Source organism: Peromyscus leucopus, chromosome 1, assembly GCF_004664715.2.
Source record: "Peromyscus leucopus breed LL Stock chromosome 1, UCI_PerLeu_2.1, whole genome shotgun sequence".
Lineage (NCBI taxonomy): Eukaryota > Metazoa > Chordata > Mammalia > Rodentia > Cricetidae > Peromyscus > Peromyscus leucopus.
The window spans coordinates 181,118,698-181,130,813 of record NC_051063.1 but is presented as its reverse complement, the minus strand read 5'-3'; the positions used below and the strand labels follow the sequence as shown (position 1 = coordinate 181,130,813).

Below are 12,116 nucleotides of genomic sequence, written 5' to 3'. Positions count from 1 at the left end.
ATTGAAAAAAGCTAGCATCTATTAATGACAATATAAAGTTTGATTTATACCACAATGTGCCAGTTAATTATCTGCAATTCAAACAATAGGAATTCATTGAGATCTAACAAACTTCTTACTTGAAAGACACATTTTAACATTATTTATAAATGTAAGGTGATAGTGTGTATGCAGTATATTATGAGACAAGCTAGGAAGAGCATGATCCAACTTGTATAACACATGTCCTCTGGATTTGTTGTTCAGTGACCCAGGACCTTTACAGAATGGACACCAGAGACCTGACTTTGGGGATCTTCTTCCTGTCCCAGACTGTGCTGGGATTGTTGGGCAACTCAATCTTAATTTATTGTTTTATCATTGCTGACTTCTCTGGAATCAAGGTGAAGCCCACACACCTGATTGTCAAACACCTGACCTGGGCCAACTTCATTGTTCTCTGCAGAGGAATCCCACAGACCATTGCTGCTTTTAGTCAGACTTACTATGTAGATTATGTTTCATGTAAACTTGCCTTATATTTTCATAGAGTTGCCAGAGGAGTATCCCTTGGCTCCACATCCCTGCTGAGTGTCTTTCAAGCCATCACCATCAGCCCCAGTAATTCTAAGTGGGCCCAGCTCAAGGTCAGAGCCCCCAGGATCATTGGTCCTTCCCTGGGTCTGTGCTGGGCCCTCCAGCTGTTGGTATATGTCTTCATTCCTGTATACACAACTGATATAAAGCATGGGAGAAATGTTACTCGTATAAATGATTATGGATACTGTGTTATTATTAGTCGTGGAAGACTAATCAGTACATTTATTGCAATCCTACTGGCATCCAATGATGCCATCTTTTCGGGACTGATGATGTGGTCCAGTGGCTACATGGTGTTTATCTTGCTCAAACACAAGCAGAAGGTCTCACACACCCACAGATCCCAATCTCCTAGGTCATCCCCTGAGACCAGAGCCACCCAAAGAATCCTCACCCTAGTGAGCAGCTTCCTGCTCTTCTATGTTACCTCTGTTGTCCTAACATCTTATCTCTCTGTCCTTGAAGGAACCACTAAGTGGCTGTCCAATGCCCTTGTGGCCATGTCTGCATGCTTCCCAGCACTCTGCCCCTTTCTGCTCATCAACCACTACACCTCATTTTTCAGGCTCTGCGATACATGTTGTTCATGTCAGAGAACACGCTGTACTTGTGTAGTCAGAGAGCTCTAAAAGCTGAGCTGTCTGCATTTTTCTCTCCATGTCTTCTACAAAGTTCTGTTCAGTGAACTCACTGTCAATACGATGCTTCAGTGTAGATTAAGAATATTTACAGTTTTTTCCTGATACAGTTTGTATTAGGGATAAGAACTCATTGTTTGCATGAAGAGTATTACAGCAACAGAGACAATTAAGCTGGGTGGCAATGTGGATTATAGAGATTTAGGGGAGCTTCTACGAAGATGGTATTTTTAATGAACATTTTTTTTTTGTCATTCAGTTCAAAAGTTAACCAGTGTAGGTCTGTACCTAGATCTGCATCCTAAATTGCAGAATCGTGTATTATTGTCTGTCAGCAATAGAGAACAAATGAAACATCTGAGAAAGGTCAGAATGGCCTGGGATGATAATGAAGATATGCACGTTCTGAGCACTGAAGGGAATGTAGACTCAGTTGACAATGTGTTTCTTTTCTTTCTTTCTTTTTCTTTTTGGTTTTTGAGACAGGGTTTTTCTGTGTAGCTTTGTGCCTTTCCTGGAACTCACTTGGTAGCCCAGGCTGGCCTCGAACTCACAGAGATCTGCCTGCCTCTGCCTCCCGAGTGCTGGGATTAAAGGTGTGCACCACCACCGCCCGGCGACAATGTGTTTCTTAAATCTGAAGTATAATTCAAAACCCCGAGAAATTTACAAATTTGATATAAATACACTTATAAAACTCAGGTTTATATCAACATTCAAATGAAAATTTTCAGAGTTGAAATTTAGTAACTGCATACAAATAATAAATAGTGGAGGCATTTATGCAAGAAATTGTCAGATTATTTATGTTAAATGAAAGATGGGAAATTAAAAATGGACTACTAGGTAGCACAGATTTTATTGTCCCTGTTCTTAAGTGGGAGAAGTGGGTAAATTTGGGATTTGAGTCCAGTTTAGGTGATATAGTGAAATTCTGTCACCCTCAAAACAAAGTTGAAATGTTCTGGAGTCTGATCTTCAGAAAATCAGGATATATAATTTAAAGAGGACAGTTAAGCCAAATGTTTTGCTTTAAAGTCTCTCTAGTGGAGTAGCTTCACATGTTTTCCTTTAATTTGTTGTTAGTTTCTGTCCATTATTTTCCAAAACTAACTGAATTAAAACACTGACCTACTCTGAAGAGAATTCAACTAGCCCATGGCAAGAGGGGGCAGAATGAAGCATTGTTGTTTCCTGGTTCTCCTGGCTACTAGCACATTCCATGAAATTATGCTTTCAGCCTCAATCAAATGATCAGGCTCCTTAATTGATCTTTTGGTCTCGTTCCTTTCCAGCAGTACATAACTGTCACTGTGAAATTTTAACTCATCACCCCATAACTCCTTTTTAATCTAAATTTATAGTTGACTTCATATATGTCCCAGGTTTGTATGGGAAGTGACACATGATTGTCAGCTTTTGTTTTTGAAAAGTGGGTTCATTGAGTACACAGACAGCAGCAGTGAAGGAACAAAACAGCAAATAACTGGAAGGCAGTGAAGTTCCGTATCAGACCGGAGCTCACAGGGTCCCACAAACACTGACCACGACAGTCCATGAAACATAACAATCAGTAGGAGGAACGTGATTGTGGGGGAGGAGAACATCAAGGAGAGGAGGAAGGAGAAACTCCTCTTAGGATGTAATGTATAAGAGAGAAAGTTTCAAAACATTGTTTTTGATAAAAAAAAAGCCTAAGATATATACTGAGGGAAAACATCTTCAACAAATGGTGTTGATCTAACTGGATGTCTGCATGTCAAAAACACCCTGCACAAAACTCAAGCCTAAGTGAATCAAAGGCATCAACATATAATCAGACACTGAACCTGACAGGAGAGAAAGTAGGGAACACCTTTAAAATATCACAGTTGGAGGCAATTTTCTAAACAGAACACAGATTATTGTGGAATTAACACGTGGGACCTCATGAATTTAAAAAGCATCTGTAGGGCAAAGGACACTGTTAATAGGATGAAATGACAGTCCAAGGAATGGAGAAATATTTTCATCAAATTCATATCTGGTAGAGGGCTAATGTCCAAAATATGTAAAGAACTCTAGAAACTAGACATCAACAATCCAAATAATGAAACTAAAAATGGTCGACATATATAAACAGAGAATTCTAAATATAGGGATCTCACAGACTGAGAAACAAATAAATGTTCAATGTCCTTAGCCATTAAGGAAATAAAAATCATAACTACTATGAGATTCTATCTTACACCTGTCAGAATGGCTAAGATCAATAACACATTTGATAGCTCATACTGGTAAGATATGGACCAAGGGAAACATTCCTTTATTGTTGTTAGGAGTGTGAACTTGTGCAGACATTATGGAAATCAATATGCCAGTTCCTCAAAATATTGGCAATCAACTTACCTAAAAAACCAGCAATACCACTCTTGCACGTATCCCCAAAAGAAGCCTTATCCAAAAACAAAGATATTTGCTCTACTATGTTAATAGTGACTTTATTCTTAATAGCCAGAAAGTGAAAACAACCTAGATGTCCCTCAACAGAAGAATAGATAAAGAAAATGTGGTATATTTAAACAATGCAGTATCACAGAGCTGTTAGACAAAATGACATAATGAAGTTTGTAAACAGATGGGTGGACATAAAACAAAAAAACCATCCTGAGTATGGCAACCCAGACCCAGAAAGACACAGTATGTTCTCATTTATAAGTAGATATTAGTTATTATGTAATGTGTAATCACACGACAATTCACAGATCCAGAGATGTTAGAATAAGAGGAGATGTTTAAGGGGGAATACATGGATCTCCATTGGAAGAGGAAATAGAATAGATTTTGTGGGTGGACTGTATGCACATAGAGGAAGGGAACAGGAGAGATCAGATGGGGGAAGGAGAGACAGAGTGGAGAGTGTGGAAAGAGATAACTAAAATAGGTGGCAATATAGAAACATAGTGCAGTACAAACTTACTGGAACCTATAAGGATGACCCTAGCAAGGATTCCTTGTAATGGAACATATTGAGTATGAACCAGCCATCATCTGTTACCAGGCTAGGGTCCCAGTGTTGGGACTGGGACACCAATTCAGCCACAAAACCTACTACTACCTGTCTTGTCCACAATATGCACTGGGACAATGATGGCTCAGAACTTATGAAAAAGGCTAACTAATGACTGGTCTACTTTGAGGGCTAGGCTATGAGAGGAAAGTCTACAGAGGCTAAGGCTTCTTAAAGGAGAGGCTGTCCCAGAAATGGCATTGAAATGAATTTAGATTCCCAATGACAGTATCAGTAAATCTTCATGAAAAGGTAAATGAATAAAGAAGAAAGACTTCATTATAGAAACCATCTCTGTGTATTTGGAGACAGTAAAATACAGGAAGAAATATTAATGTAATCTGAAAGACCTGCTCCCCAGTTAAATACAGGGTTCAGAGAAAAAAATCCACAGCAAAGCAAAATGGGACTTAGGACCTTTCTATCAGAGGGGTATGGGATAAATCCACACATGAACTGTTTGGGTCATGACCTTTATTATTCTCCTTGCTTCCACATTCCATTGCATATATATATATATATATATATATATATATATATATATATATATATATATACATACAAATGCAAATTTCCACAGTAGAAAGGTTTTACAAGGCTGTTTCTCAGGGTCACATATCATTCTTGTAAATACACTGAGTCACAGGTAGCAATTGCCTATCAGCTTTAATTCCTGGAGGGCAGGGAGCTGTGGTTGTAAAAGTAACCTTGTCTCTTAAAGGGGCAGCTATAAGAGTCACAAAGGAGAAAGACTAAACTCCTAGGGAGGGGTAAAGAAGTCATGCACTGTCCTAACCTATATTTCTAAGGTGAAAGTAACACTATAGGCTAGCATTAGTGAACAGAAAAAAATCAAAATGACTATTTTTTTTTCTGGCTCAGAAAAGCATGGCTGCAGCTGAAATCAGCATGCAAAAGTCAATGGACAGAGTGAATTGTCTTTGATTAACGAAGGCAACCTGTGTAAACCAAGGGGAAAACTAACAGTGCAGATTCACACCAGCACATTTGCCAGAAGGCTGGCTTGCTGGCAGAAAAAGTGGTTCAGTTCTAAAAATACTCTTTCTATACTGTGCATTGTTTCACAACACAAAATGAAGCCCTTGTAGTTTTTTGTTCAAGGCCTGGGCTGGGTGTCTCCATGCTGTTCCAGCCATCTGTGGAGTCCTCTCCCATGGTAACTGTTGAGAAAGATATTTCTCTCCAGACATGGTTAGTTGGTTAATAGCTTTTTCCTATTAGTTACACAAATCTCAGGACTTACACATAAATAGTTTATTGAATCTTGCATCATAAACTGGGGTGGAAGTATATACAAAGTGTGGATAGCTTTGGGGGTCAAAGCAGGGAAGCCCTGAAGGTCTGTTATCAGTTGGCAGGGTAAACTCACAGCAATTCATTTCTCTTTCATCTCTGAAGGGCTTTGATTCAACAAAGCCAGGCACTTTACAATTGCACATTTGAGTAAAATCTATGAATGTCCTGCTTGGGATCTATCTACAAAGACACCTTGGCCAAATTGCCTTGCCAATAAGTCATATATAGGGAATGGACCTATAAGTTTCTCACCATAATGTGGAACAAAAAACAATTCTGAGTGTTCATTTTATTCACCAGAATTACACAATGTAGGGTGAAGTCAGCCTTCTATTAGTACACAGGGGAAGCTGTGTGCAAAAAAATGAGGAATACACTGCTAAGGTTATGGGACAAGTCCCTAACTGTTTTAAAGAGAAACCATGGGACAACATAAGAGAATCACAGACAAACAGCCAGTTATTTATAGGCAATATTATTCATAAGCCTTGCTTATGAACATATTCTCCATCAGATTAGTTGGGCATCTATTGTGTTGGCCTTAACTAACAGCTAGTATCTACTGTATTGGAATTCCTGGCCAGCTACATGATCACACATACACAGTTCAGTAGCCAAGTAAGGGGCCTCACATCCTATGTAATTCATGCACTGCATGATCATGTAATTTGCGTGCAGTGTGATCATGCAATCTGCAAATGCATGGTAAAGCTCCGCAAGCCCATATATGCATGTGCAGGGGAATCCATAGGAAGTGGGACACAGACCACTCCTACCTTCTTCTTCTCCTCCTCTCTCTCTCTCTGTGCACATGTCTTCCACAGGCCTGGTCAAACTCTCTTGTGTCCATCCTGTCTCCTAATAAAGCTTTGATACTGGATCTTATTGTGCCTCATGGCCTTTCTCTCACAGGGTAACAGCAACACTTAATGAATAACACAGCACCACGACATTAAAACCAATATTGCTGCTGTGATGAAGCAGGCTTTCCCAGCACTCTGCATCCAGGACTCTGTATTGAGGTTTCTTCAATTTACCATTGCTTGCTTTTTCCATTTGCCCAGCCACCAGACTGCTCTATACAACACAACAGCTGCCCAGATTGGTGAGTCTTTCCTTTCCAATTCCTCACCATTTCCCATGACTGTAGCCTGAGAAATATTTCTCACTGTCAGACCCTCAGGGGGTTCCCAGGCTGCATACACTGTGACCCATTCTCTCTTGGTGTAGCATTGAATACTCTTGGACCCCCAAGGGGGTCTTCTGGTTATGTACTCCCCTAACCCTTACCCCCTCTTGACGAAGGGTGGGATAACTTGTGCTGATTCACAGATCCTTCCTCTAACCTCAGGGATGCCTGAGATTGGCTTCTTGGATTCCACTTGTTATTTTAATTTTTTATTTTTTTCCTCTCAGCTGTAGTCATGGGATATAAAGGCTTCCTCCTCTTGGTCCCATTCTTCCTCTGAGAAATGCCTTAAATATCCCTAAATACCAGTAAATATGGCTGCACAATAGGTGCTTGGACCCCAATATTTCATGGGAATTATCTAACTCCTGCCAGAGAACAGGCAAATTAAAAGAGTTACCTTATCCCCAAGCTTTTTACCTAAGCTCTGAACCCTCCCTTTCTGATTTTCTCTATCCTGCTCACATGCATTCCTAAACCTGAGGAATCTCTGACTCTAAAGAACCTCTCCACTCTACTCTCCAGTATCAGGCAGGCTCTTCTAACTGCCCAACTGTGGCTCCCACTTCCACTCTTACTGTCACCTGTTTTTGATCTGCCGTGAGTAGCATGGACAGGTCTGGAAGCAGGATAGGATGCATGCAAATGAGTTTATGATCAGGGCCCACATTGGGATTATAATAATCTGGATGGCTCTGTAGCCAGATATCAGTTTACAGCCTGCTTCCTGGCGGGTCCTCCTAAAATTGTCTTCAAACCAGCAAACTATCAAAAGCTACAAAAAAAATGTAATTTAAGATATGGAATAAAGTCCATCTTGTGTCTCCCAGAGTTTCCTGACATCAGGGATAATTTAAGCATCTGGAAAAGAGGGTCCCTGATCCCACAGGCAGAAGTCTCAGCTATGGCATTTAAGGTGCCCATGAACAGAATTGCCAAATGCTGGTACATGCTATCTAATTGGCTGCATAAAGTCTTCCATGTCCCTGTTTTAAATGTGTTGTAGAAAAGGCCACACGGAGCCGGGCGGTGGTGGTGCACGTCTTTAATCCCAGCACTTGGGAGGCAGAGCCAGGCAGATTTCTATGAGTTTGAGGCTAGCCTGGGCTACAGAAAGAGTTACAGGAAAGGCGCAAAGCTATACAGAAAAATCCTGTCTTGAAAAAACCAAAAAAAAAAAAAAGAAAAAAGAAAAGGCTGCCCTGTCCCACTGCCCCACTTGGGCCATCAATGGAGCCTTGTCAGAAGTGCCACTGAGAGGGATCCTGGTGAGCTGACTGCCCTCATGCACCTCTTGGAATAGGGACATCAAACAAAGACCTCCAGCAGACCACCTAGACTTAGCTACAGGCTCACAGGGAGCCCATGATGCAGCATGGGGCAATCCACTTCCTTCCTTTTGGACTCCAAGCCACTTATTCAGTTGTGAGGAAGTTTTGGGGTCCCATCTCTCCTCATTTCCCTAGTGTTGGGGTAGAGGGACAGTCTTACCCACCTCAACAGACCTCACCACTTAATTCTAATTTCAGGGGTACCTAATGGGAAGAGATTTTCCAGCTAAGGTAGGAGCTTTTGTTTTATCTGCTCCTTCCTTCTAGGTTCCTCATTCCAGATCCATCAACAGTGCCTCTCCTCCTCCTCATGCACAGTGACACAGACAGGGTCCTTCTCTCTCTCAAGTTACAGAGGACACCAGGATCGACTGCCTTGTCACCAATTCCAGAAGAACAAGGTCTAACCCCACATGCTTTTCCCTTCCTGGTTCTCTCAGCTAAATAACTACTCCGATTTTAAATTTTCCATATCTGGTTCTTAATATGTTTAAAAATTCTTCTAAGCTTCAGAAACCAGCTTGAATCCATCTGGACAGGTCAGATCTGCTTTAGATAAGTATAAACCAAACTTTCCTATTCCCAGGACCCCCTCCATTACCCTGGGACTCACACCCCCCAAAATATATAATAAAATTCTTTTTTTCTAAGCTTTTCTGTCTCACCAGTACCCTCAGAAACACAGGCAGCTAGAGTCCCAAGCTGAGAAAGATGATGGACAGCTCCAAAGCAGCAGACAACAATCCACCATCCCAAGATGCCTGTCTACCTCAGAAGCTCCCTTCCCTACCCAACCAAGAGTCAAGAGACCCCCACTAAATCAGCTGGAAGCAGTTATTGGGACACACAGCATCCCTATTGCTGTTCATCTGTCTTTTTTTATAATAAGCAAAGAGTTTGTAATGTTGGAATTCCCGACCACTCCTCCAGCTACATGATCACCCATGCGCAGTTTAGTAGCCAAACAAAGGGCCTTACATTCCTATGTAATCTGTGTGCTGTGTGATTGTGTAATTTGTGGCAGTGTGATCATGCAATCTGTGCATGTGTGGCCTAGCTCCACAAGCCCATATGTGCATGTGTGGGGGAATCCATAAGGAATCGGACACAGACCCCTCCCCCTTCTTCTTCTTCTTCTTCTTCTCCTTCTTCTTCTTCTTCTTCTTCTTCTTCTTCTTCTTCTTCTTCTTCTTCTTCTTCTTTCTTCTTCTTTTTCTCCCTCTTCTACTCCTCTTCCTCCTCCTCTGCATCTTCCTTCTTTTCCCCCTCTCTCTGTGCACATGTCTTCCACAGGCCTGGTCATGCTCTCTTCTGTCCCTCCCTTCTCCTAATAAAGCTCTGATACTGGGATTTTATCTTGCCAAATGGTAACAGTGACATTTAATGAATAACCCAGCACTGCTGCATTAAAACCAACATACTGCATCTCCTTGCAGATCCTATCAAAATATTATTTACTTATTTCTCTGTCCTTCACAGTATAGACAGTATTTTAAAGTAATAAAATATAGAATGAGAGAAAGAATTCCCTGATGCAGATTATCAAGTAAAAATGTAGAAATGGTAACAGAACATTAACTGATCTAGGGAATGATCATGGGAAAGTGCTGACACAGAGGATGGCTGGCAGTTGTAACATACATTTAAAGGAGATGCTTGAGTGTGTAGACTTGCTAATCAATTGTCACACAGCAGGGAAGGCTACACGGGTTCCATGAAATAGTAGAATGATGGAAATTACCCCAAACAATCTAATTTCTTTTTTTAAAAAAATATAAAAGACACTAAAAGAGGGAAATGTTTTAATGAATAACATTAACTGCACTGCAACTAATATAATGTAAGTATTGACTGAAATCACTTGAGTCCCCCAAAAAAGTGACAAAAATAGAAAATTTGGGTGTGGGTATTTAGTGATATTTTTGATGATGGTGAGTGAAACAGATTCATGACCTCTTCAAGTATTAGTGATGTCCTCAGAGGTGCAATCATAATTACTTGTGTGTGGTTATAGTGATAGCTCTGGAATTTTATGAAAATACTGTATTGTTCTAGCCTGTCAAATGCAAGATGAAGTAGAAATTCCCACTGTGTTACTATATTTAGTTATCCTATTCTGGATCAGGGGAGACTGATCAGTAGATAAACTGCTTGCTGCACAAACAAGAGGATCTGCATGCAGATTGCTAGAAACCATTGAAAATCCAGATATAATAGCTAATGTGTAGAACACAAGTGCTCCATTGACAGGAAAACACGAACAGCAAACACCTTGCACCTTATACCTGTTGGGCTACCTAGCAGCCATTTTCTATGGAATTCCTTTACAGAGAAGAATCATGAAGTAAGGCTAGGTTGGACATTTGACAATGATATCTATGACTTAACTCTAATGTCAGTGAATTCACAAAGTATAAAGCAGCAAAGCAAGGTTTAATTCTCCTCCATTCTCACCACAGTCTGGGACAGTAAGAGGATTCTTTTGTTTTAAATAGAATATAAAACATGGATTTTATTAAATTCAACCATCTACTTCTAAATATTAACATAAAGAGGAACACTATGTGTAAATATATTACTGTAATATGCTTCTAGTAGTATACTTATAATAAGAGCAAAACATTCTAAATAACCTAAATACTAAATGTCTCTCAGTCTAGAAAGATTCAGTCTATCTACATGACAAGTATTATATATTATGGAAAATGACTGTGTCAAATTGTATTGCTATATATCACCCCTTAATTTATAGTTAATTTTTTAAAACATATTTTTACTGATTCTTTGGTAACTTCATATCAGGCATCCTGATATCTTTCATTGCTGAATCTCCACATATCCACTCCTTAACCCAGTGTCCTCTCCCCATAACAAAGTTAAAAAATGAATTAAAAACAAAACTAACATAAATCACACTTTTTACCTTCATTTTTCTGACCATTCCAATCATCTTAGTGGCATTAGGAGCTGAGCTGTGTTACACAGTATACCGTTTTGTCCACTCTGCTTTACTTGTAATTGTTCATTGCAAAGAGTTGTTGGTGTGGTTCATGGCCTCGGACTTCTGCTACACCATTAAAATCAGACATTTACTGAAACTTCTCTTGAATATACTGCTGTTGCTTCTGCAGCTAAGGATCTGCAGGACCTGTAAAGATAGAGGATTGCTATTGTCAAGCCTTTTGATGACATTCTGTCATGGCCCTTAGTCATTCCAAATAAGACCCAGAGAACTGTTGGTAGACAAGCAGTACTATATTCTTCACAGCATTTTAACTACTGTGCTGCACAGTGGCTGCTAGTTTCTATTCATAAGTAATGATAAAATGTGTCTTTTTTGAGATTTCAAAAAGTCTCAATGAATTGAATGAATGAATTACCCAAGTCTCAATAAATGTCCAGTTGTTTGAGTTGTAGGTAATTAACCATGGCATTGAGATGAAATCAAACTTTATATTGCCATGAACAAGTATCAGCACTGTTCACAATGTTTCATAATTAATAGCTGAGTTTAAAACCCACAACATCCCTGTTGAGTGGGTCTAATGATCAAACTACAATCAGCTGATTTCCTGTATGAAGACACAGTACAGTTTCCTCAGGTTTCACCACTGATAAAAGACATAGACTAAACAGGACTGAGATTGCTTGTCTCCAAAGAAAAGAGTAAACTTTAAGTTAATTGTCATGGACAGTTGCTAGCTACAGGGAGTAAGAGGCCAACTCAGAGGTCTGTTCTCACCCAGATTGTCCTGTCCTCTGCAAACTCTTGTGCCTGAAAGAAAGCAGCACACCTATGTAAGTAGAATGCATCAGTAGATTCTGGCTGCTGGATGGGGAATGTGTGGCCAATTTGGGACCCACAGCCTCCATATAGTAGGAAGTTGAAAGTCACTGCCATGATGAAGACTGAATATTCTCACAGCTCATCCTCCTAGCACATGAAAGGATCATGGAATGGTGTGTCTTATGAGGGTGTCAACATCAGCCCTTAAAAAGACTTATTGCCATCA

General features: G+C 40.1%; 1 protein-coding gene across 1 annotated transcript; it reads left to right on the top strand.

Moving 5' to 3' along the window:
- Positions 1–259: 259 nt before the first annotated feature.
- On the top strand, positions 260–1,208 carry LOC114710882 (vomeronasal type-1 receptor 4-like). The gene has a single exon (XM_028895177.2). It carries the CDS (start codon positions 267–269, stop codon positions 1,206–1,208), a length of 942 nt encoding a protein of 313 aa, XP_028751010.1. The 5' UTR covers positions 260–266.
- The last annotated feature ends 10,908 nt before the right edge of the window (positions 1,209–12,116 follow it).